Source organism: Lepisosteus oculatus, chromosome 4 (genome assembly GCF_040954835.1).
Source record: "Lepisosteus oculatus isolate fLepOcu1 chromosome 4, fLepOcu1.hap2, whole genome shotgun sequence".
In the NCBI taxonomy this organism is placed as follows: Eukaryota; Metazoa; Chordata; class Actinopteri; order Semionotiformes; family Lepisosteidae; genus Lepisosteus; species Lepisosteus oculatus.
In genome coordinates, this window is record NC_090699.1 from 19,722,448 (window position 1) to 19,749,587 (window position 27,140).

General features: G+C 43.3%; 1 protein-coding gene across 2 annotated transcripts; it reads right to left on the reverse strand.

Annotated features, from left to right (window-relative positions):
- On the reverse strand, positions 1–26,037 carry sec31b (SEC31 homolog B, COPII coat complex component). 2 transcript variants are annotated; one of them, XM_069188910.1, is made up of 27 exons: positions 25,936–26,037; positions 25,143–25,249; positions 24,699–24,822; positions 23,763–23,958; positions 23,191–23,286; positions 20,191–20,331; positions 19,763–19,905; positions 19,340–19,439; positions 19,072–19,233; positions 17,782–17,934; positions 16,670–16,900; positions 15,311–15,385; positions 15,065–15,157; positions 14,687–14,807; positions 13,874–14,052; positions 13,181–13,307; positions 12,618–12,763; positions 12,002–12,175; positions 11,246–11,410; positions 10,714–10,900; positions 9,796–10,185; positions 8,950–8,988; positions 6,835–6,893; positions 4,040–4,186; positions 3,297–3,416; positions 2,586–2,657; positions 1–2,420 (listed from the first exon to the last, which is right to left on the reverse strand). In XM_069188910.1, exons 2-27 carry the CDS (start codon positions 25,219–25,221, stop codon positions 2,241–2,243), a joined length of 3,699 nt encoding a protein of 1,232 aa, XP_069045011.1. In that variant the 5' UTR covers positions 25,222–25,249; positions 25,936–26,037; the 3' UTR covers positions 1–2,240. The 2 variants fall into 2 exon arrangements, with proteins under 2 accessions (XP_069045011.1, XP_069045012.1); XM_069188911.1 differs by lacking the exon at positions 8,950–8,988.
- Positions 26,038–27,140: the final 1,103 nt, after the last annotated feature.

The window sequence follows — 27,140 nt, forward strand, 5'->3', positions numbered from 1 at the left end:
TCTGAGACAATGCTTTATTTGAAAAAAAAAAAAAGTTCCATTACATCACTGAATGACAATATTGGTGGAAATCTGGTTGTACAAATAACGGCGCAGAAGAGGGAGCATGGAGGCACTTGTTTGCCTTCAATAACTGTAACTGTACCCTCCAACAAGTGACTGCCCAGCTAACACTGACCTCACAGCTGGACTGCATCTGTTTTTTAACTCAGTGCCAGATTTCTGAAGAGCAGAAGAATCTGAAAAAAAGCAAAAGCTCTTCCACTGCATTTTAAAGGGGCAAGGAGTGAAATACTCCTCCTAGGAGGAAAGCAATACCGTTGTTACAAAACCAACAATTCTGTTACAGACAGAAGTTACCTCTTATTTTATCAAGCACTGACAAACTGCTTGGGATAACTGCTCTGGCTCCTGAAACAAAGATGCTCAACACCATTGTAATTTTCCTCGAATTCTACATGGAACCAGAGCCAACCACCTGACCAGGAGGAAGGGCTTGTGGTCACACCGTGGGCCATTCCGACAGCTCCTCGGTTTTTAGGTTAAATACGGGAACTTCACCAGCTGGGCAAAAGCCTGATGTGAGGATTTTGTGCAACAGCTGCCTTTAACATTAATAAGTAAACTGTTGAATGCATTACAACATTCATTTGTAACACGTTGTAACGCACATTTCAGATGGGGAAAAGAATTAAACCCTAAAATTAATTTCATAAATATTTACTGCAGTTGATGCACAAAAATTCCTAGGGCACATTTAAATAAATATGTTCTTAAATGGTGGTTGATATCTTCTTAAACAAGGCCCAAATCTCACTGAAAAATTATTTTCATTCTAACTTCAACTGGAATTTCAGCATTGTAAAGCATAGCCTTGGAAACAGGTGTGAAATCCACAATGCATCAATACTTTTAAATTTCCTCAAATAATCTATACGTAGGAATGCACAAACAACATCTCAAGGTGCCCACTGCTGTTTCAGTGCTGCAGAGTGTCTCAAGGAGAAAAGATGTGACTGTACAGAAAGTATATAAGAGACCCCACAATAATAAACAGCTAATCAGGTCTCAGTGAAGCAACTTACTTTCACGTTTGTATCAAAACTAATTGAAAACAAAGGGGTTCACCTAACAGTTCTGATAATTGAAAACTGCAGAATCAAAAACTGGCAACATCTCTAAAGTTACTCTCCGAGTACATTAAGCATATTATGAGAAACCCAGTTCTTAGACTGCGAATGCCTGTATACAGAATGTAATCTTTCAGGTTTTGCATTTCTGCTCTTTTTTAATATATGTGGAGAAGCTTAATTGCAAGTAAGGTCATTAACTGTCAAGACCCTCAGTTAAAAAAATAAGTAAGCTTTTGTGATCTCTAGAGTACCAGGCCACCTCCCACAACAGTAAGCAAAAAATTCACCTAAGAAAAGATGTCTACTATCTGGGTATACCACTGTGCACATTCATACACGATCGTTTTGTATTCCATTAATGTTATCTAGATTGTTTAGATTTGAGCAGCAAATCTCAATAAAGCTCCCGGCAGGAAATGGCACATTTGTTTTTTCTTTAAAAAGCTTTTAAAAGATTTTTTAATGCTATAAATCAATAACAATCAACTGGTCTTGTGCATGTAGGTATTCTTTGTATATTTTCAATAAGCAAATTCTGTATACCTTAATATCCCTCTCAGTTCGGAAATCTATTCTGCCACAAAATTGAACTCTTTGCCACAGCCCAGGCTCGGCTGGGGGGAAAGAAGACTAACATGGATCCTCTAGGATGAGCATCTCCATACCCTCCATCCTTCCATTCCCATGGATTGGAGGACCAAGGGCAGATGAAGTGGTGCTCAGTCTTGTCCGGATTCATCCTACACTGCCTGATCCTTTTCCTTCTTTTATCAAATTCATTAACCGACATCTGATTGCACTTCACTGATACGCACGAGTCAAAAACCCAAAGGGTAGCTGGCAAACGACATGGAAGGATAAAGGCGGGGAACAGAATGGGTGCCCTCCTTCCCCCCACAAAAAACACACAAACTGGTAAACGCCACACACGTTTTTTTGCGTGAGACAACACTGCGGAAAACAGGAGTGGATATAATGAAGAGTCGGCACGGCATTGTTCAAAGCACATTTGTATAGGTCAAAAATATAGATAATTTAAGTATCTCTAACACTGGACTACTGTGAAGACGTCAGTGGCTTGCACTGGCTCGACCTGCTTCTCCGCGGTCAGACGCCGAGCTTGTTCGCGATGGTCATCACCACCTTGAGGACCGGCATGAAGGCGGAGATCTCGCTGAAGTTGCTGCTGCTGACGATCTGGGTGTGGACCGCCAGGGCCTGCTGATAGTTGCGGCCCTCGATGCAGCGGCCCACCTCGTGCAGCCCCGCCAGGATGCTGGGGGAGAGCTGGAGGAGGAGAAGGCAAGCGAGAAGTGAGGATTTCCAGGGCGGCGCTTCTCCCGGGGGACTACCAGTGGCGCACCAGCTGGGCTCAGTATAGGACTCGGCAGCGATATTATTAAGTACTTTGGTGGGGGGGGGGGGGGAGATAAAAAAAAAGACACCACTCACGGCGTGCTCTCTCAGCTTGTCATACAGGTACTCCAGGCGCTTTGAAGCATCGTCAAGTTTCCGTTTGGTTTGCTGCAACGCAAAGAAGGTTTCAAGTCAAAGTAACGTGATATCTCTGTTCATTATGCGAGTCTTGGGCCTTCAGTTCTGATCAGTTGCCTGTTCCGACATGAGCACCTCGGATTATTTCTGTTATTCCATCCCCAGCTGTTTGTTTGTACTCCCTGGTTACTTTCGTTTCCACTTAGTTCAATGGGGAAAAAATCCCCAAACTGATGGCACGGTCTACTTTTCTCAGAAGAAACCTGTTTTAATAGGGAGCCACTTCTGGCACGCTCACCAAAAAACAATGAGATTTAAACACAAATTGGGTTTGGAAAAAAACACATCTTATAACCTAAAATAGCCCACTAGCTTCTTTACATTTGCATTATCCACGTTTCTCGAAACCTTCCTGGATTTGGAACGTGTCTCAGTGTCAAGTAGGTAGCTACGACAGCTGCAAAGGAAAAAGTAAAGGTTTATTCCCTGCTGAAAAGACAAGAGACGCAAGGTTTCTTTTCATTTCAGTATGGAATGAACCTTCACCTGCTCCACTGCTCAGTGTCCGCCTGCTCTCAAGGTGGATGTGTGCTCATTCAAGTGGCCAGGGGGGCTGCAGGGGCTCCTGGTCACCCCGAAGCCGACTGAGCCGCAGGGTGAAGGACATACCGGGTCTCCTGCCGCCAGCAGGCAGCGCTGGACCAGGCTGTCGAAGGTGGTCTTCAGCACCAGGTGTTCTGGGGGGATCTCTCGTTTCTCAATCTTTTCCGCAGGCAGTTGATGGAGACTCTAGAGGGGGAGGCAACAGCAAAATGGAATCAGCCTTGGGTCTCCACTCCACACCTTACCGACAGGTGTGTCGTGTTAATTCAGCGGTTTGACATTTCAACTGATATCCAGAAGTTTCATGTTGTAACCATTGAAGGTTGATTACAACCAATGCTTGTGGAGATTCTATCTGCTTTGGACTGTGGTACAGTCTTAAATGATCTATCGGGGGGTTTTCTGACATGAATATACATGCTTGCCCGAAAAGTCTGAATTCTTAAACAATCTGCTCAAAAGCATCACGGACACCATTTCTCTCCACCTTGCTTCCTGGGGAGGCTTTTGAAATTTTGTTCAATTGGCTTGTTCAGTTGGCACTCTGCTCATAACATCGCCAAAGTCAGTTGGCATACACACTGAAGAGTGAAGTTCGTGGACACAATAAAATATTCCCTTCTTATAGTTACCCTCCACATAACAGGAAAAAAAAAAAAAAATTAAATGAACAAAATGAACCGTGCAAATCACAACAGCAAAAAAAGTTCGGGACAATCCACCCATTGTGTCCTCATAATGAGGAACTCCTGAATATGGAACTCCTGTTGATCCGCATTGTTCCCACAGGGGGAATTCTATGGCTGCACCTGGATGCTGGGCTCCTGCGGAGCTCCTGGAGGGGCCTGCACGCGCTCGTGAGGCGGAGAGACCTGGGGCTGCAGGGCGTGCTGCTCCACAGGGAATCCCATTACCGGAGCCGTGATCGGAGCAGGAGGAGTGTAGTTCTCTGGAAGCTACGAGACACAGGCAACGGAAAAAAATAAAGCAGGCCAAATTCCAGGGAGACTTCAGCCTGCTACTTGTTTTGAGCACCTCAACCGCCACACCGAAACACAGGGCCCCGGCACTGTTACTTTGACTTTCTTGATACAGCTTGAGAAGAAGCCACATCTGTACGGAAATTCATGATAAGTATTAGTTTACACAGCTGATTAAAGAATATCATCACAATGAAATGTTTTCTGCTTTGATTACGCATTCTTTGCAACAGCTTCATTCCCACTAGTCTAACACTGACTTCAAAATGTTATGTTCATTTTTTCAAGTTGCTCAATAAGACTCAGCTAGACACACAGTAAAGTAAAACTGGGCAGCACTGTGCATATCCAGTAGATGAACTTCTGCACACATACAGTACATCTACTTGTGCATACTGTTGAGTACATTTAGGAAGGACTATTGCACAAAATGGCATTTTAAATGAGTCTGCGTGGAAAATCGAAAATACAATTTCAAATACTTCCAAAACAATACTCTCCAAAGTACCATTATTTAAATTTTAATTAAAGCTGGTCTTGATGTAGTTGATCATAAATCCAATCACATGAATAGATGACAGAAAAGTATGGAACCCTTCAAAAAATAAGATTTAAAATATATTTTTAAAGTCTTGTTTTTAACGATCCACACTTTTCCTTTTAGTCTTTGACTTTTCAGAAGCTAATTTGGCAAACACAGACTTTGATTAGTTCTGGGCCTCAGCCCATCTGCACATGCTGCTGCAAAGCGTACTGCTGTGACACCATTAACCCGTTCGGTCAAGACCAATTCCTTTAGGGATGAAGAGATGAAAGAAAACGACTTTAATGATGAACTAATCCGGCTCTAGTGAGCAGGATCTTTAGCTAATACCAAGCTTAACTCAAAATCTGAGGAGCTGTTTTCACGTTTTGATCTTTGGGTTTGTACAATGATGATACGTGCAGTGTGCTACAAATGGCAACTACTCTCACAATTAACTACACCCTGGTATCGACACAATCCCAAGAGGTTTGAGGTTACTCTGGGACCTTTAACAGTGGGGAAAAAGTTGGATACAACAATTTTGAAGAGGAGGATTCACACATTTGATAAAAACAGTACTTTTACTATTAACTCCTTAACAAACTAAACCTTCTCTTTGCATTTGTGATGTTATGCAGTGTCACACTCAGCTGAAAGGGAATTTGTTAAACGGAGGGGGAGAAGACATACAAAAACAACGTAGGTGAGCTAAGACTTAAAAACACCAGTTCCTCAAACTATCTTGACCTCTGACCTCTAAGCTGCACTTCCTTCTTTGACTGTCTGGACAAACTAAGGGTCAGGAAATGAAGCCTGCCCTTGCCATGTGCAATTTGTACAAGAGAACAAGTCAGAGGCACCTAAGAATTAAGGCCTTGCCTACAAGGGCTTACAGAAGAGACCAGCGTCGCCAAGTTCAGAATGCCATCATGGGGCTTAATCATCTCCTCTCCTACACAGGGAATGTACCAAACTACTACTGTTTCCAGTCTGCTTGTAATTCTTTCCAATTATTGTCCAGAATATCTAGATATCTTACTTCTGAATCATTAGAAGGTACTTTAGAAATCTGAAAAATTGTACCTCTTAATGTTGCCTTATGTTACTACGACCGGCAAATCTGCATTGTTTCATTCTTAATTAAGTCATGTTAATCTGCTTAAAAGTGGATAACGGCAATAAATATCTGTGAGTAAGGATACCCCCATGAATATATTACCCAAGTGGACTGACTAGATTTAACCAAATAAATCCATCACTTTGGTCTTATGACAAAGATGATTGTAAGTGTAAATGACAAGTGATGATACAAGTGCTAGAACATGTGAAAATTACAACTAATGCTTCCAAGAATCCCTGACTAATAGGATTTGGGGCTTAGGCCTCCTGTACACAACATCAAGAGGGGGCCAGGGTCAGTAGGGATGAGAAAGTCACCAGGACAGCAGAGCTGCTGGGTAAAATGAGATTTAAGTTCTAATGTATTGGCCATTATTTACTGTTTTAAGGAAATGAGGACGACAGCAAACAAATAGTTAAAAATACTTCATAAAGGCATGCAAGACGTGAAAAAAACATGAGAGCATTCCCCCAGCCAGTATTTTCCACCTTTGATACTTCATTTAGAAATTCTACATCTGAAAACACTAATAGGCTATTTCCTTGCTTTTACAGAGAACTTAAAGTGTGTGACCTCCATGTAACCCCATTGAGTATCATAAAAAAACAAAACGAAGAAAAATAGAGAGGCTTTGTATGCAATTTTTCTAGATTGGACCTGGATGTGCATTTTCAAATACTTTTGTCAAAGTGAGTTTAAAATGAAAACGACTCAACAAACAAATACAGAGTTTTTGAACAGCTCTGAGATCTAAACCACCTGTGTCTAATCTCATTACACTACAAAGGTGAAACGCTTCTGGGTCTCTTTATTAAACTGCACACAGATTACTAAAAAAAATGGGAAAAAAAATGAACCTAACAGATCTTAGTTGAAAGGTGTATTATATTATGTGGCTTCATAAAAGCAGACTGTTATTGCAAGAGCTAAGCAGTGTCCATTGAGACAGCAGGACTGATTTAAGAGTGCAGGGAATACCTTCTTTTTTCTGGGCCCTCCTCGCACTGTCGGGGGATCATTCCAGCCGTCCTGAGGGCCTGGAGAAGGAGTAAACATGGACAAGCACAGTCAGACAAGCACACAGACACGTTTCCTTGCCATCTGTCAGCATAGACACTTGCAAGTGCAAAAAGCAAGGGTAGCCCAAGGCAGGCCAAGACTGCACTTGAGTGTGAGCGCTGTGCACATCCGAGGCATGCATTCAAGTCTGCCAGCTTGACCCTCAAACCCTCACTGTTGCCCCCAGCTCCTCCTGGGACACGTCTCCCTGTACTTCTCAGTTCTGTCTGGGTGTTTACTACCTTCATTCCCAGAAGTCGGTCACAACCACAAACTCAGCTAAATGGCACAAACGGAAACTCAACTATACAAGAGCACGAGCTGTTAACCATTTTGCTGCTCGTGTTCCAGATGTACACATGTACAGGGGTTATTTCTCTCTTGTCTGAGCAAAGATCAAAAACAAATTGTAGACAACTTATTACTGTGTAGTTACAACAGATCTGATAATTACATAAAGGCTTCAAAATGAAACCTTAAATTAAGGCAAGGATGCAAGCCGATCACCAATACTTTTGCTTAAAATTCTAAATTGCTATACAGTACGTGCAATTCGCTGTAGGGCTGTTGAGTCAATCACAGCTTCATCCAAATCTCAGGAGCAACAAACATGAGAAATTCAAGTGACTATACTTGTTTTTAGGTGAGATGCAAGGAAAAAAAAAACATCCTTTTACAAGCACAAAAAAACTTCAAATAAATTAGCTTAACACAGACTGAATATTCTTTCAATTATTATGCATTTAACATCAAAGAACACTTTGCTGCCACACGTACAACTATGTGACAAAGGACTTTATGAACTATTTGAAGGAGAATTTGCTGGCACCTCAAAATCACTATTTCACCACTATAATAAAGTTACAGCATATATAAAACCTTGAATGCATTATAGCCTTTTCTACATCGTTCCATCACTACACCTCAAGCCACAGCTCAATCTGCCTTGCAGTAATTTGTCCTTTTGAATCTTCCGTCTCAGAAAGCCAGCTGCTTGTGTCATGACCGCTCGAAACGGTGATTTCTTGTGAAATCACAGTTAGAAAGATCTCCGCACGTCTAACAGAACTAGAATTTGCAACTAGCATGAATGCAGGGTTTATGAAAAGGATTTTAAGTAATTTAGGAGGATAGTAGCTAAAAAGTATAAATGATCAGTCTGGGGAAAAAAAGGCAGGTTGACGATTTAAAACAACCTGAGAATTCAAAAGCTTTAATTTACAAAGAAAATATGCCAAAGTCACCGAAAGATTTACTTCTGAAATTACAATTGTTCAGAATTTGAAATGAAGAAATGTCTGAATCCAGTTAACAAAACAAATCAAACCCTGCAAAGAATTAAGGTATATACATGTATAGTGTTAGTTAAAAAAACAACACAAAGAAGTTTAATGTTCAACCAGAAATGTCTCCACATTGTCAGTGCAGCAGATTGTGTTATGGGTCACAGGATTGCTCTTTAAGTCAGAATTAACTTGTATGTCTTGAAAAACAGAAAATTGTAACAAATCACTTTACATGCTACCCTTGCATTTATACTTTCACTCAGTTTTAAAGATTTGCTACTAAATATTACATACGTGTCTGCACAATTTCAGAGAAGACCTATTAGACAGGATAGGTCAACGTTTTGTATCAAGATGTAGTTTATGTCACAAATAGAAAATGGTCTAATGTAATATATTTATATTTGTTAATGGAAATGTATTATTTATATATAGTAAAAGTTGGTTATGACAGGCTTCAGTATAAAGTTTTTAAAAATCACCTGATTCACCAAAAATGTGTAGACATTTCTTGTTAGCAAAACCAGTGCAAATGGTCAGTGGTATTCCAGAAATGTAGGCCATTACTACAACTTTTAAATAAAAGGAAAAGGTAAATTCAACAATCCAAACAATCTGAAGCTTTGAAGAGGAAAGCAGAGCTAATTTCCTGGAAGAGACCAATGACAATGCTGCACAAAACGCAACGCACTGCACAAAACCACACAGTGGCGTGACACGGCCTACAGCACAGCCCTTTTCCCTTCACCTTCATCATCACAATGGAACTGCAGCCATGGGAAGTACCCTGGAAATCAGACAACAGGGAGGTCTGTACAACAGCACACCGATGAGCATGTCACAGAACAAAGCTCACGGCCCGATCGCCTAGATAATATGTGGAGTTAGAAAAGATTGCATGCTGTATATCACATTTCTTTCTAAAATGAAGATGTTCCCCATCATCATCCCCACCCTTTTTTCAGAGCCTGTTAATATTCACGCTGAATCAGCACCAGGCCGCTGCAGACCAGACAACCCAAGCCTGCAGCTGCTCAGCCTGGCCACCTGGCTACAGGGCCACGTCTGCCCCTGGAGAAGGCACTGTCAGCAGGAGAGGGGCTCAGAACCCCCCGGCCAAATTCTAAGATATTTGCAATGTTTCTTTACTTCACTGGCATGAAATGTCCCCCCCATAATGTATGTAGTACAACTGCTAAATACACTTGTGGAAAAGTATAATGCTTCTACACTGAAGAGCAATCACACAGCTAAGACCCTGTTTCAGCTGTGGACATGTATGTACATACAGCTGTCACATCTGTTTAATGGTTTCATGCCAGATTAGGTTACAGACCAGAGGAGGCCATTCAGCCCATCTCGCCTGTTCGGTGTAGTTAGCAGTTAATTGGATCTCATTCAGCCATTTCTTGAAAGAAGCCAGGGTATCGGCTTCAACAACATGGCACGATGACTTGTTCCACACTCCCACCACCCTTTGTGTAAGGGAGTGCCTCAGGTACTTGGTTTTAAAGGCACTTCCAGGTAGTTTCACCTTGCGCCCATTTAAAGGATGGCAGCCTGCGCCACTGGCAGCGGACTTCCCGCTCCGTACCTGTGGGTGGAGGAGGAAGAGGAGCAGCGGAAAAGGACTGGGAGGCTGGGGCTCCGGGGCCGCCCTGTGAGTATCCCTGGACGGCGGGGCCGTAGGGGCCAGAAGGCTGCAGCGGTGCCACGGAGGCCTGGGGGTGATGACCACCAGGGTACATGTGAGGAGGCCCCCCTGCCTGGGATGAGGGTGGCACAGAAGCCGAGGGGCGGCCTGCCGCGGACATGAGGCTGGGCGGCGGGCCGGCAGGGCTGGGTGGCGCTGGAAGGGCTCCGGGGGCAGAAGAAGGAGGCAGGGAGGGTCCGGCCAGGCTGGAGGCTGGCATGGTGGGCTTGGAGGGATAGCCGCCACCGAGAGGCACTGCTGGCTGGCCGAAAGGCTGATGAGGGGGGAAACCTGAAAGACAGAAAGGAGTGTCTGGTGGTCACCCAGTTGAAAGTTGACCATGTTAAACCTGCAGGGTATTTTTTTCAGACATCACTGTGTTTATAAGAGATTTATCTTGTGAGGGCATGGTTTGACTGTCCCCCTCTAGTCAATATCATGTTTCTCACAACAGGTCACTGAGATTTTTCGATGGCAAACCTCTAAGCGATGAAGGCGTCTGTGCCAGCTTCGTGCTCTTTTTCTCCAAAAAGAGCCAATACCTTGTAAACTGCAGAGCCAGACTGGAATCAAACACTGGGAATGCTTAGACTGCTGCAGTCCTAGGCCAACTCGGAGCTCAACTACACCTTTGTCTCTAAAGACAAAAAAATCTCTGGACCATTTACTGCAATAGTCATTTTCAACATAATGGAAGGATCTCTGGTCTGAACCATGTGACTGTAGGATGGGCACAAATATAAAGAACAACAGCAGCTCCCTGTCACAGACTGAGAATAAGACGGTCTTTCAGAATCTGAAGAAAAGGCCCTGGTCTACCTGAGGCGGTGGCAGGGTGCTGAGGGTACGGTGCTCGTGGGCCAGCTCGGGGCAGGCTCGTCAGGGGCACGTGGGCAGAGTAGGAATGGGAGGGCATGGACTCGGCCGGCTGAGGAGGGAAAGCTGTGGGCACTGGAGGCTGCCCTGGAGGTACCATCGGAGTTGCAAAACCAGGCTGGTATATCCCCTGTAATGAGTAGCAACAGCCCGTCAGAACTCTTTCAATGTCTCTTTTCCACAGCCCTTACCAAAAATGCCTCTGGCCTTAAAGGCACACTACGAAGAAAAAGTGCCACTTAACACATTATGCAATGCAAACAAGCCAAGACACCATGAAGAAACCTCACCTGATGAAGGAGTTCTAACATTTATAAATCTGGCTTGTAAACTAGGTTTTACAGGACAAGGAAATCAAGCCCTCTTCAACATTTTGAAGTCTTCTGTGAGTCCGGCTAATGCACCACAAATGCAGAAAGTCCATCACGAGCAGATAAGTTTATCCGGCTGTGTCCTGGCTGCACTCATGCCTTACCGGTTGGTGCACTTTCTGGCCCAGAGGCTGTGCTGGAGCTGGGGCAGGAGCAGGGGCGAGCCCTCCCACGTGGACCCGGGTGTAAGGGAAGGGAGGAGGCTGCTGGCCCACGACAGCCTCTCCCTGGGCGTGAAACAGCCGGTCCCACAGCTTCATGATCAAGGGCTGCAGCAGGAGGGGGCAGACTCGGGTTAACACCTCTCGCCTTTAACTACCTTGAGTCACACCGTTCCATGCTTTCTAAAGCTTCAAAACAGAACCGATAGGACTAGAAACAGTGGCCACTGATTGGTGGCCCTGATTGTACATTCTCATTCTATGGCTAGAAAAAGAGGCCCAGATTGCACATTCTTTGACGATTGTACATTCTCTCTTTCTCTAAATATTCTCTATACATTCCCTAATTAGACATCCTCTCATAATTCTACATTATCTCTTTCGCTACATGTTCTCTATGTACTCCCTGATTACTCATTCTGATGATTATACTGTACGTTCACTCTTTCGCTATAGATTCTCTATGCATTCCCTGATCACACATTCGCTGACAATTCTCTCTTGCGCTATAGGTTCTCTAAAAATTCCCCGATCACACATTCTCTCATGATTATACATTCTCTCTTCCACTATATATTCTCTCTACCCTCCCTGATTATACATTCTATCAGGGGAAGCAAGAAGATCCCTGAACGTTCTTGCACACGGCGATCATGAAGGCCCAGAGGAGGTCCTGAAATTTTGAAGCGCCTTACCCACCTGGTCAGAGCCCAGTGGCAGATAGCTCATTGCCGCGACCAGGCTGCCCTGTGCAGCCAGCAGGCTGGCATACTGGGTGAGCTTCTCCGCCAGGAGGGGACTCTGGACCTCCACCTCCCCACCGCGCAGCTTCTCAATGGACCTGCGCAGTATCATCACCTTCTCCACAAGGTCCTGCAACATGACAAAGACCTCTTTTACCTGCAGGGCTTTCCTTTTGTCACCTATGTCTGCATTTACTTCTGCCTAATAATAAAATAAACATAACGATTAAGAATCAATTAAAAAGGCCTGACTTTGTTCTAGGCAAATTTATCCTTTAATTGTTAAACTATTTCACACGAGGACTAATTCGGCCTTAATAACCAGCATGAATTGAAGAATCTAAACCGACAGTGACAAGGGCTGATGAAAACAGTGAACCGTGAACGAATACTTCGCGATCACCCCTGGAAAACACACTCCAAACAAAAGCTAATGTGAGGTTATGGGTTTCCAAACACAGCTAAACTGATTTTTTAATAATAAAATCAATAAACACACAGATGTAGAGCTGCTCAGAGCAGCGTGCCCCTGATGGACACCAGAACAACAGAACAAGTCAGCAGACACAGACCTCCAATGCCAGAGGAGAGGAGCAGTCGTTTCTATGCACCCAACACTCCACCAGCTTCTCGACGTTTCCAGAGCAGATGTAACACAAGCAGGCCTGTAAGAAATACCTTTCCTCGCCCTCACACTCCAGACGGGCCCCGAGAGTATCTGAGGGAGGGGAGAATTTCAGTCAGTTACGCCTGTGGCTGGACCTCTTCAGTTCACATTCAGGGCTTTGGTAACAAGGAGTTCTGCCAGACCCTTTGTTTCAGACAACAGCAAAACATTCTCGCTATGCACGCATCACCATCCTGCGTGGGGAGAATCTTATGTCTTACAATGAACACTCTGCTGTGGTCACGTGTAAATAATCTTCACAGTCGTAGGACCCCTCGAACTTGAAAAAGGAAATGTGTTAAAAGAGGGGACAACAGCCTCTTACACCGAATAGCGATGTTGTCAACTGGTCAGAACTACTTTTGAGTTGTAAAGCTACCTTTAGCGTTCAAGTGTACAACCCTCAAAGTCAATTATTCTGACGCCACAGGGCGGTCAGTATTGTGTTCGTTGTTGTGACTCTCTTACCACACAGTTCGGAGAAGTCCTCGGGCTGGGCGTAAGTCAGAAGGGCAGCTAATGCTTCTTTCCAGTTGTCCAGATCGCACAACTGCACAATGTTAGTCCAGTTCCGGGTGACTATGGAAGATATGAGCTGAGGAACCAAATAAATGGACATTTCCAGGTTTATTTTGTAAATGCAAAAAAAAACATCGACCATGAATTTACCATGAGGGCTAGTTTAAAAACAATCGCAATATGTATTATTTCAGCTTTCAAAACTTGGTTGTAAACAATTCCTGTAATACCATAAATCTTTGAAAACTGCTAACCATGTTAAACTGCTAATCATTATTTTATTTTAATGGAACTGGTTAACTGCTAACCATGTTAAAAACACATGTCAGGTGTGTACAGTATGTACTGCACCTGTAATGGCAACCACGCCTTAAAGGATAATTAAAACAGCTATATGATACAGAGCATCATAAAAGGGGACTGTGGCTCCTGTCCACCTAGCTGTGTAAGTCAGCATCTGCAGTGCTGGGGGGTCATTCCTGTGGTGAACTAGTGTCCCACTCAGGGGCGAGTCACTTTCACTGTGGTAACCAGGATGAGCTCCGGCCCAATGAGCCCCTGTGCTCTGGTATAGACTTTGCCTTGGTCTAAATCCACACATTTTTAAAAACAAAAAAAACTCATATTCAATTCTCCACGTACCATTGAAATGCTGGTTCTCTGCTTGTCGAGGTATCTCTGCTGGGTCTTCCTCAGAAGCTCCTCTCCCCCACTGATCGCCAGGAGGATGGCCTCAGCGTAGCGGCTGTCACTGAGACACAGCTCCACCGCGCTCTCGAAGTTCCCCACCAGAAGAGCCTGACTGATCAGACCGTCAGTGTCTGAAAAATCATACACATTCACAAGCAGTTACTGCAGTGAAGGCATTCGGCATTCATGCTTGTTATGATGTTATTTTACTACATTAAATCTGCAAACTCTGCAAGATCTGCATCTGTGCTCCAGACAGCCTGGGTTTCATGGGCGGCGGTGTGATTTTTGTATCTTGTGTCTGATTTAGCTCCGTGAAGTGGGAAGAGGGACTTTGGCTCATTGCCCAAGGCTGACCACTGTCGAAAAAAATATGCAAACCGTCTCAAATATCTGATTTTGTACCATATATGGTAACAACCAATCACTAGAATGTATGTTTTTGTATGGAAGTTTTGCGCGTCTCCAAAAATAAAAGCCTGTTGCTGCTCTTGAGAAAGTGAGGGAAAGGCAAGCTATTGGCTGCTCTGTCCTCCTTTCTTTACTGCAATCACAATGCAGAAATCTCCAGCTTGATCCACCAGAGTGGTTTTCTGAGAAGGGACCAACAATAGGAAAAATTTCCTAGGGTTTTGAGCTTGTTGAGCTGTGGCGTACTGTTTATTTTGCAAAAATAAACTGCACTCCAGTAAGATTTCATGGAGGATAAGGAGCACCTTTGACATTGAGAAGTGTGTCTTCCTATATCTCTGTGGAATTGGTTACCGGCAGTGACGGGGATCTGGAATTTGGGCTTTTCCTTGGGTAGGTGGCTGAAGAAGTCCGATGGCGAAGAGGAGGACGGGGAGGAGGGGGTGTCTCCTGTAGCACTGGACTCGTCTGACCTCTGTGCTTGGACAATCGAAGGACGCAGCTCAAAATGTCAGCAAAATATTGTATACATATAAATGTAGCTTACGTACAGAGAATAAAGTACCCTGAATTACCATACTCTACATGGGAAATGTAGAGTGTGCGTTAAATGCACATTAAAATAAAAAATGAGATTTTTATCCGAGATTATTGGAAAAGTCTTATGGAAGTACAAGTTAATTCTCAGTTTCAAGCACTACATGAATTTAAACGATGGATTTTTTGGCTGACCTGTGCAGACAGGTGCTGCATCTTCTCTGCCAAATCGTTGGCATCAATGCCGAGTCCGTTAGGCCGGAAGTTTCTTCCTAAACCTGAAGAAATCTGCAACAGGAAAAAGACCCCATCAGCATGAGCCTCCGGAGAATCAGACCTACCCGAGAAACCCTACAACAGCTAAAAATGTGAACTAACATGACACTATGGTCCTTAGGTTTGAATGCATAACACTGAAATTGTACAAATATCTGCCTTTACCTTTTTTTCAAGTTCTTCTTTACTGAAACCCAAAAGTCTTAAAAACTTGACACGAGCATCCTCTTCAAAGTTCACCTAGAAGGGCAGAAAGCAGGAATATAAATACAGCATCTCGCGCTCATCCATATTTTCAAACCACAGCCAACTTTAAAGCCTGAAAGCTCGATTTTGTGTAAAAGAGAAAGACGTCCTCATATAACAAAGGCCACTATTCACATCTGGCTCTCCGGAAGACGAGCTCTAGCCAGTGTCCACTTTGATTCTTGTCTTGTCACTGCTGACTGACAACCCTCCCTTCCTCCCCTCTGAAGCCCAGAAACAGTTCATACTCTTTCTACTGGTAGAACTTTCAAGCCCAAACAGGCCACAGGCGGTTACAGCCCACTTCATTACTGGAGTCGAAATCCTTGAACACAGTAAATTACAAGTCAGCAAAGACTGCACTGTGGCTACAAAGGCAAATCAAACTGGCGTTTACAAATTCTTTAAATGGAATGACAGCAAGCTCTAGTGGTCATATGCAGTACTACTAGTGTTGTGTTTTTACTCACTGATGTTAGTGTAGCTCTGATCTCTGGAAAACAGAAACTCCTTTACATAAAAGCTGTATTTCCTTAGAAAGAGATTATCTTGTGCATTGGTGAAATGTAAACACTATCTCTTTATCTCTTTCTGTGCTTTCCACTTGCTCAGGCTTTTAGAAATTCAGTCATAAAAAGATTTAAAAAGGCCTAACCTACTGTAAAAAATGACACTGAACAATAAACTCCCCCATGAATCAATATTTTGATCAAGTCCTAACCATTGGTTTTTATCAACTTTTATTATGTGAAAAGTTGGGGCAATGCCAACAACGCATTACGCCGAAGGAAACGAACAAAGACATTGCACTGAAAATGAACGCCACTTATAAAAGCAGGGCTAAAGAGAATGTTCTAAAATCAAGACTGACGGGCTGAAGGAACTGGACCTTTTTACTTCTGAACAGAGAACACTATGAAGGGACTCGATACGATGTGTTGCCCATATCAGCCCTGTGGATTTCTTCTGAGTGAACACTGAAACATTTGAAACAGTGAAACCATGAGTGGCATGAGTGGAAAACGCATTTCAAACAGAGAACAAGAAAAACTTCTTTATCCAAATGGGCTGCGGGTGTCTTGGATACTCTACACACCTACTGTATGTTGATGAAGGCAATAATGTGGCTACTTCCCAGAAATGGCTGGATGAGATACTTGGATCAGTCACGTTACCGATGGCTTCGGTAACTACCAAACAAGCAAAGTAGGCCGAAGGGCCACCTCTCGTTCGCCACTGTTCTTATGTTTTCTTCAGGGCTGCCACCAGGGCCTGTACCTTGAGGAAGCTCCACATGTTCTGTTCGGAGTCCATCGGAGAGCTGTGGATTTTGGCTTGGCAGTAGCTGGAGTAGCTGCCAGACTGCAGCGCGGCCTGCAGTTCGCTGGAGCGCTGCAGGAATTCTGTTTCCGTGGTGACCTGGCTGACAAAAACCTTCCTGGGGAGGGGGTGTGGCCCCTGAGGCTGAGGGGACTTAGGATTCTCGAAGGTGATTAACTTTCCTCCAAACTGCAAAGACACAAGAACACGTGTCTGTGAGAGTGGGCAGTGACGCTGCCTTCTAACTACATACAATACTGGAACTGTCCACGTACTCTCACACAGCGCTGACGACCCAGAGGGAATCAAAAATCAGGCCACCTCCCCCAGCCAGCAGCCATATCATCCTGCAGCTCACACTAAGCAGGTGAGCTTGGTTAGCACCTGGATGGGAGACCTCCTGGGAAAAACGAAGGCTGCTGCTGGAAGAGGTGTTAGTAGGGCCAGAAGGGGGCGCTCACCCCAAGGTCTGTGTGAGTCCTAATGTCCCAGTAAAGTGACAGGGACACTATACTGTAAAAAGGCGCTGTCCTCAGATGAGACGTTAAACTGAGGTCCTAACTCTGTGTGGTTATTAAAAATCCCAGGGTGTTTCTCAAACAGAGTAGGGGTGTTACCCCAGCGTCCTGGCCAAATTTCCCATTAGTCTTTACTAATCATGGCCTCCTGATAATCTATGAATCGGCTTCATCACTCTGCTCTCCTCCCCACTGATAGCTGATGTGTGGTGAGCGTTATGGCGCACTATGGCTGCCAGCTCATCATCCAGGTGGGGCTGCGCATTGGTGGTGGTGGAGGGGAGTCCCCATTACCTGTAAAGCGCTTTGAGTGGAGTGTCCAGAAAAGCGCTATATAAGTATAAGCGGTAAGCCGTTAGTTTAGATACGGAGTATTTATCTTCAAATTTGCTTTGCAAATAATGCTTCACACATAAAAAACCAAAGCATTTAAGAGCCCCGTATACAGATATGCCTAGTGAAGTTTATTTGAATGAAGGCAAACTAGGCCCATTTTACTTACATGAGAGGCTCTGAACATGGCATGTCTGGTGAAGGCTTTGGCTTACTCACAGCGAAGGAGGCGCCCACGTGCCTGCGGATCCACTTGGGGGGCTTCTTCAGGGGTGGGATCATTGTGGTCTGGGCCATCTTCTGAGGGACCTGTAGTGGGGGGAGGGCCTGTCCCGTTCCAAAAGAGTCCAGGGCACTGAAGGAAGAGGAGATCTGTGCACCACACGGTTCGCACACAGAGAGGAAATATCTTTTACTTGAGAGAGTTTGCCACAAAGCAAAAAATAAATCAATCAGAAAAGCCAGCAGTGGGAGTGGAGGGGAAGTTAGGGATCTGGACTTGGAGGTGAAAAAGATTGTGGGTTCAAATCACAGGTGAGGTACTGCTGTCAAACCCTTGAGCAACGTTCTTCAGTCAGATTGCTCCAGTCAAACACCCAGCTACAGGCATGGGTACAAAATACACCGCTTTGGATAAAAGCATCAGACAAATAAACTCATAATAAACACTGAGAAAATATGGGTATAGGCTGTTTATTATTTTTATTTTGATCAAACTGTAAGCTGGAACTACTTACTCCCTTGTTAATATGTTACCCATGAGAAGACTGCATGGAAATAAATATTAATCAACAGGGATACGCGTGTGGTTTCTACATAATGTCCTACAGCTCTTGTTTGACAGACGCTCTTGTTGACTTTCTGTTTGCAGCTTTGTTACTGCATGAATTGTATGTGCATTGGGAGGTCACTTTGGTTCTAAAAAGAAAGCTGGAAATCATAGCCTTAAGCAGGAAATTGTTGTCATTAAGCTGGAGAAGCTGTATTTTTTCATATATAAAATTAGCAAATGAAATTTTTAAGCAATATAATTTTCAACAGTCTAAGTGTTAAATTCAACATCACCTGAAAGTTTCAAACTCTACTCTATCTATCAGTCAAGCCTACTGAGTCAAGTCTTGCTTGACTCATATGTCAAGCTGGGACTTTAGGAAACAAGACACTTTGTACATTCTCCTGTCAATTTAGCGCATTTTCACTTTGAGCATGATTATAAAAACTACAAAAATCACTCACAGAAAAGTAAATCTGTAACAAATGCCAGCAGAGGTCATGACAGAACAAGTTATCAGACTTAAAGCAGGAAAGTTTTTCAGATTTCCAGAATTTCTAACATTCTAAGAAGAAATCCAGTACAATTCAGTCAGTAGAGAAATACAATTCTAAACATTTAAAGTGCAGTAAAATCAAATGCCGTAATATTTTCCAGATAAAATACATTTAGACAGCGCATTCACAGAATCTGCAATACTCGTTTGGGACTGAAACCAGTGCATGTCATCTTACAACCTTATCAGCACACATCTGCTGCTGAGCCTCCAGGCTGCCTCCCATGACTGAGTAAACACAGATCCGGCCATCAAAGGAAGCAGCAGAGAGAAGAGCAGGATTCCTGGGACACCACTGCACATCAAAGCACCACTGGCTACTGGTAGGCAGCTCATAGATCACCTGGGAAAGAAATCGCAGATAAACAGTTAGCAAAGCAGCTGGACTGCATCAGCTGCTCCATGGATCTGTCTGTGTGAGCTGTGAGGACTGACTGCGTCTGACTTACCTCTCCTGTGGTTGGATTCCAGCACAGGATCCTGTTGTCTTTAGCACTGCTAAGAAGGAGCTCTGGATCTGCCTGACTCCAGGACACAGACAGAATTCCCCTGGAAGGAAGCCGCATTCAGACACTTTCACACCAGCAGCTACATACGGCCCTTCTAAATGAGAAGAACTGTGTGGCTATTTAAACAAAGCACTTGACCAATCCTTTACATATCTTGAAAAGGTGTTACTGACTACAAGTACAGTACGTGGCCATTGTTATCTTCAAATGGACTGCTACAAAACTAAACAACAAGCAATGACAGACAGCATCCAAGAAAATCCACACACCCACACGAGTCCTTTTGAGTGCTGCAACAGCTTCGGACTTGTGCAAATGACGAGATTTACCCTTCAGTTCAAAAGTATCGATCAGTCTACGGACCTCGTGTGGTTCTCCAGAACCTTCAGAGGGGACGTAGCGAACCGCAGATCCCACATCTGGATGACGGGCAAGCGGTCGTCTTCGGACGCCAGCACCAGCTGAGTGGCCACCTCAGGGTGCCACAGCATCCCGGAGCAATGCATCTGCAGTCCGAAATCAAAGACGTGGTCATGTCACAAGGAGAGGCAGAGCAGAATCAGAAATACAGTGGACGCAGTTAGTCAATCAAGTCACCCAGAAATACGATCTCCGAGACAAACTTGGACAAATTTCCTAGCTGTTTCTTTATTACAATGTGACAATGCATGTGATCGGTTCTCAAGTCCAGACTGTGTGTTAACATGAAAAGCAGAGGTGGTGAGACCAATCAAAAACATCCCTGGACATTGCTGCCTTATTGGGAAATGCCTTCATTCATGCACACTCACCCTGTTGCTGTGGTCACTGATTTTAATGATTGGCTCGTTTTTTCTCAGGTCCCAAACAACAGCCTTACCACTGGGGTGCGCTGAAGCCAGGATGTGCTGGACCTGCCTATTCCAGGCAACGACACTAATGTCTTCATGTGGCTGCAAATCAAACAACATGGAGGTGAGACAGGGGAAACTGTAAAGCTGAGGGTTTCCAACTCTGAAGCTGCAGTGCCCCAGTCTAGCTGGTTTTATAGGCAGCCATTACAGTAACAACTGATAAGGGATTGGAAACATTTGGAATTGATTAAGGAGGCCATCTGCTAAATTAGGCGCTTTGGAGATCATTTTGAACCAAAATCACAGAACCCTCAGGATCCGAGTTCTCCTATTTGAATCAAGTACATGCTGAATTGATTCATAATGTACAACTGTGCCCAAGCTTCAGGAACAGGTGACCTACAGGACTAATTGAATTAGGGCTCCCATGATCCAGGGAGTGAGACCCCTGCCTTACAACATCTCAGTCACCAAAGTGACGCCAAGCAACACTATGGGCAATAGGAAATAATCCACTTTTATGTTATGTACTTTTAGACTCTGTATTTCTAAACTTCCTTATAGACTAATTTGAAAAACAATCTCAAACAGACTTAGAACAAGCACTTCACATGTTACATTGGCAAAAAAAGACATATCATTAAAGTGCCCTTATCACAACATGCAAGGTTACTTTGCATAGATAAACAATTTACCTCAAAGGGCTCATGTATCACATTGATTTTACATATCTTTACTTTCTTCTCTGGATTCCCAATCAGTTCATATGATCTGACAGTTCACTTAACATTTGCATTCTGAGGGTCAATGTTAAAAAATAAAATGTAAATATGCTCCTGTCATTTCTGCTTCCTCAAAGAATCAAACCACATCACGGCAGATAACCGTGATACCGCTGTCCTTCCAGTTAAACATTAAACATGAAAGAAAGCAAGCAAGAAACTCCACCATCTGGTTTTGTGTACATACTGGTCACTCCATTGTTGTCGCTTGTTTTCCTTATTGGGCATTGATCAAAAAGATTTTTGAGAAAGCCTGTGCAATAAGATTCGTAAGCATTAAAAGAGCTACAGATTTTTAAATTGTTCAAAAATTATCCTCCAGAATACAGCTTTTGAAAATATTCATATCAAACTATTTAGGAAATAAGAAAAAAATCTAATAATACATGATTTCCATTATGAACCCTTTAAGAATTTCTTAACTACAGCATGTCCAGTTAGAATAGCCAGACTAGCAAAAGCAAACTGCATTACATACCAAATTAAAAAAACAGCAACAAAGTTTTATAAGTAGAACCAACCAACATAAAATCGACAGTCCAAAATACAAAGCACGGGATGGTACTTGTGAATAGATTCACAACCATCTGCAAGCAGCAATTCATATAGTAACTATAATCCTGCTGGTGGTGTTTACAGTATCTGCTACAGTATGTTGTGTGAAAGAGGCTCCTGGTCCTGGAGGAACATTGTATCTGCTCGTTTTCATTCCAGCTGAGCTCTATATCTCCAGTGTTAATTAATGACTCACTTGATCACCTTGCTTGTCTAGAATTTTATTTTAACTTGTTTCTTCTTTCAGTCCAAAAGGTGTCAACAATAAGCCATTCCAAGGGTGCTGTTTCTAACATCTTCAACGCACATAACTTTGTGTAGTGTGTCTGGCCCTTTGTTTTACATCTCACTGAAGGACAGTGCCTTTTAACAGTATAGTGTCCCCAACGCTATACTGGGGCATTAGGACCTACACAGACTATGGGGTGAGCGCCCCCTACTGGCTCCACTAACACCTCTTCCAGCTGCAGCCTTAGCTTTCCCAGGAGGTCTCCTATCCAGGTACTGGCCAAACTCACATCTGCTGAGCTTCAGTGGGTTGATGTGACAGGATGATAGGCCTACTGGCTATAATGAAAACATGCCCCAAATGGGAAACTGCAGCCAATGAGCCTTTGATTAAGAACTCAGTTGGAGCAAAAACCAGAATACACAGTGTTTCTTCAGGACCAGGGCTGGGAACCACTCTCGTACATACAAAAAACTGCAGAACTACTTTACAACAGACAGTAAAAGTCTTGTGGCTGCACCACATCTCATTTATTCAGTGAAAGAAGAGTGGAAGAGCCACAAAAAAAAAGTGTCACAATCCCCCCCGAGACCACACAGCTGTGATGCACCGTGCAGGAAACACACATGGACAGAGACCCTTCCAGTTCACAGAGCAGTGCTGCTATTCTTACCTCACACAGCTATAAAGTAAAGAAACACAAAGACCATTTTAAAACAAAAGGTTTGAATGCCACAGATAGCCCTAACAATAACTGCTGGGCATCAGCAACATATAGAAGAACAAATTATGGCTGCCACTCCTAAATTTGGCTCCTAAGCAATTTACATTTCAGAGTGTGTCTTAATATCTGTATTCCCACATGGATTGAACAATATCACTTTACACAGGTCAACAAATGTACTCATCTGAATTAACCACATGGTTCTTGAAAAGCCCTCAGTTTAAAATTGCAAAGGTGTTCTTTTTTCACCTTACTCATGAAATACACCTGTGCATCAGTTTTCGTATTACATTTTTGTTCTGAAAGTGTTTTTAAGATAATGACAAAGTCTGTCAAATACTTTATAAGATTATATAAGCTATGTACTACACACAATATATTTCTATGTAATACTGTCATGCACATGAAGTAAGCAAAAACACAACTGAAAACAAACCAGTAGAAATATACCACACATTTCAGCACAACTCTATCCACAGGTCATTAAATACATGCATATTTAATGTAAAAAAGATTAACAAAAGAAGTGCTCAATGAATACTGATCCTAACAAAGATATGCCTTGGGTTTTGGACACCATGTATAGGTAATTTTATGATATTGAATGTTGTCTGAGAAAAAAACAGCAACTAAAAAAAGAAAAATGCACAACTCTGAAAGTAAATTACCTGTGACTTTGTCCCTGGTGTCATTGGATTGTTAAAGTTATTCAAGTCCCAGATGTATATCTCTGAATCATTTGCTCCTGAAGCCAAAAGGTTGCTCTGAAACAGAGTGCATGTCCTCAAACTTAGAACATATTCAAAGGAATATAACAAGAAACAGTACCAGCAAGAATAAACGTAAATCATTTTTACAAAGAGAGAGAAAGCAGACAAGAGCACCAATTATTATTAATGCATTAAAAGGAAACGACAAGGGGACCTCTTGAGTCACTTAACCAGTAAAGGAGGCCTGTGTCCAAGCGCAGGTAAAGCTCTATGATCACAGGTTCGAGCCTGGGTCATTACAGTCACTAGCTGACTGAGACTGGATTCCCTGAACTGTGGCCCACAGTGGGCTGAGCACCGCAGAGGGTGGTGGTGGGATTGGTCAACCTGGGTCTCTCATCTCTGAGGGACGCACTCCTCACCTAAAATCAGCACAACTCAATGCACTCTCCCTTGAGAATCAGTTTAGCTCCTCCCGGCAAGCTCATCCAAATAAACTACCATTCTGTTCAGGACTACGGGAAACCTACCTGAAAAGGGTTGAAGTCAAGAGCCCGGACAGGGCCGGTGTGCTTCTCACACTGTCCTATAATTGCCTCTTTTCCCGACGCCAGTATCTCCTCCGGACTGTAAACGGTGACGACTCCATTTTCGCCTCCTCCCACGAGCCTCCCCGAGGACCCGTCCACGCCCATGCCGAAATTCACCCAGATCAGGCTGTGGAACCTGGGAGGGGAGGAAGACCATGTGCACAAAGGGCTCTCTTCACTCTGATGCAATACACCGTGGGAACTATAATAAATGTCTGCGCCATTCTCCGCTGTCAAGCTGAGAGTCTGAAGAAGGCTAGGTCCTTTCTCAAGGACCCCAGTCATCCCAGTCACAAACTGTTTTCTCTCCCACCGTCCGGTAAACTGTACTGAAGCATTCGGTCCAAGTCCAACAGACTACGGAACAGCTTCTACCTCCAGGTAATAAGACTGCTAAATAGCCAACCTGCAGCTCCTTTAGTAAATCACCTGTAATGGCTACATGGACACACAGTTTTCACTGTATTCAGCATAACTGCACTACTTGTATATATTGCATACACCATGGACACATAGCAGCTCTACTCATATTGAGTTTTATTCCATTTCTATTACATCTAATATTATGTAACCTTTTTTTTGGTAACCTTAATTTTGTGATTTTGGTGATGCTTGTGATTTTTGTGAGCTCGCAGAAAAGACACTTCATGGCCAGCAACTCCTGATAAACTTTGAAGTGATTCTGATTGGATTTGAGTCCGGCTTTCAGAGGTGAATCCCCATTAAGTTAACTGGGTCTGCTCTGGCACAACAGTATTACAAGACAAGTCCCGCGGGAGAAGACGGGCTTCACGTGCAATGCTGCCACCCGCGCCACCTGAAGCAGCTCTCAGACAAAAACAACAAGGCTCGGGAGGACAGGGGCTTCTCGTTTACCTGTTGGAGGTAGGAAGGGTGCCTCGGAGTTTCATGTCCTGTGAAGGATCTGCAAAGTCCATTTCAAAAATCTCCAGGGCGGCGCTGGTACTGAAAGACGCGTCCAGCTGCTGTGCCGAGGTGCCTGTAAAAGCACCAGAAAAGTGTTTTGGGGGGGTTGACCCTCTGCAGTAACCATCTGTTGAAAGAGCTGACAATCTGCATGCCAAGTAGATTGATATTACAAAATAAACATGTCAGATAGGGGGTGTTTAAGTAATACATGACTTCAGAAGAATTATAGGTGCTTAAAAAAATACACACAGGGTTTCTTGCTAATCAGTGGAAGTGCCAGTCCTGATCTTGTCCCAGCACTGCAGCTGTAAACTGTGTTACTCTGATAGCGGCCCAGCTGCGAGACAAGCAGCGACTCGGATTCCCAGTGAGTGTGGGGAGGGGTCGTACCTGTGGCCAGGTAGGCCGGGTGAAGAGAGGCCGGACTCCACGCTTGCTGCGCGGTCCTTTGGATTTCTTTCAGCTTCATTGTTCCTCCAGATGCCAGAAAGGCGTCACTTCGCACAAAAAAAAAATCTGTCTTCAATGCGTACAAAAGACAATAATAAACTTAATGACAATAGCAACAATAGCAGGGTGCAGTTAACCATCTCCCACTCTCACGCGCTAAGTGGAGTATGAGCAAACAAGTCCCGTATTTCTATGACTGTAATTTATCATTTGAAAATAAGTTATAGTTCTGTACAGATCATACAGAATGACAGGAGCTGGAAACACGGACATGTATAACGGTAATGGCATCTAGTAAAACTATTTTCAGGGTGGTTTTCAATTTAATGAATATTGGAGGCTAATTCATTGCACTTCTCGTAGACCTGCATCATTCTCCTAAATCTGTTATTAATAAACGTTTCAGTATGAAATAATAACTGCATGACTGATACAATTAAGAAAGAAAATGGCCCAAACAGATAAGATAAAAAACACAGTTTTATTCTCTATTTCTTAACAAATGACGCCAGCAAAAATGCGATCAAACTAATGTTAACATTTGCGGATCTAAAATGTATATTTCTTTCAAAATCTGTGCAATGTTGCAAAGGGTAACGTGGGCCTGCCATTCCCTTTCGGCTACACAGACTACAGACAGTTCCATTAATTACTGGGCACAGCTACCCTCTAATGCAGTCCATTCTAAAGCCAACAAAGGTGTCAAGGATTCAGGCAATTAGAGTATACTCACAGTTGATATCAATGCGTCTTCTATAGCTGTTCCTGTCTATTTCAAGCCCGAAAGGTGCCTTGTCCACCCAACACTCCCTGCATCTGCGTCGGGATGTGTAGTTCTTTTCCCTCGGAAGCCTCACGCTACGGAGGCCGAGAGGGACAAAACTGCTTGGCAAAAAAACCCAACTGAAAATCGCCCGAAGCGAAGAAATTCACGATAAGTCTTTTGCATAGTATAGTAGTTAGTATTTAATTGTTCCAAGGATTTTATCCTGTTTTGATAACAGGTTGGGCAGCTTGTTCTCTACTCTAATTCCACTTTGGATAAAAAGGTTGTAAATGCATATACCTGTCGTTTCTACTCGTTTCTATCAATTCGTGTTTCAGCTCTGTATTCTGAATAGGCCCACTGCGTTAACTTTGTCAATGGTTTTGAGGATTTTTTCCAATATTGTTATCAGGGGAATCAGGTTCTCTTGTAGTCTTCTCTGTTCAATAGTAAAAACAAAAGATTGTTTACAAAGAACTCATCACTACAGTTGGTGCTTACAAGTTCTTATTATAGTTTTTTATTATATTATTCTTATTGTGTGGTGAGAACAGCTACAAGTGGGTAGGTAAATGTTCAGAGAAAACAATCACTCCAGTGGTGCTGGAAGCTATATTTATATTATAATTATAGAAATAGTTATGTATTTCTTGTACTGTGGTGCAACAACAAAAAATGTCTTCTAAAAACAGCAAACACCTTTATGGTTACAGATAGCATCGCTACACACAAAGAGACAGTTAAAGTTTATTCCATGCTGAAAGGAAAAGATAAGAGACACGGTGTTTTGGTTGTGGAGCCTTCTTCAGGACACCTGGAGAAGACTGCAGATGAAGCGTTGCATCACTCCTTTTTCCTTTCAGCAGAGTGCTGTTACTTGTTCCTTTGCAGCTGCTGTCGCAGCTCCCGACTCAAACTCCTATAACTACATATATGCAGAAACTTCAGTACATACAAGTGACACAGGTACTGTACTCAAAGTTAACTTTCCTGTTGTTTTTCTGTGAGAAATAACTGCTGGCAGATACTAAAAGACATTCTTATAAAGCCAGGACAGGGGTTTGTGTTCAGTGCACATCCAACTCTTCCTTTTTTCTTTCTGGGAGTTAAGGTTTTGGTGCACTTAAGCAATTACAAAATAACCCATTTTACAGCTGAACAAAACTTTTACT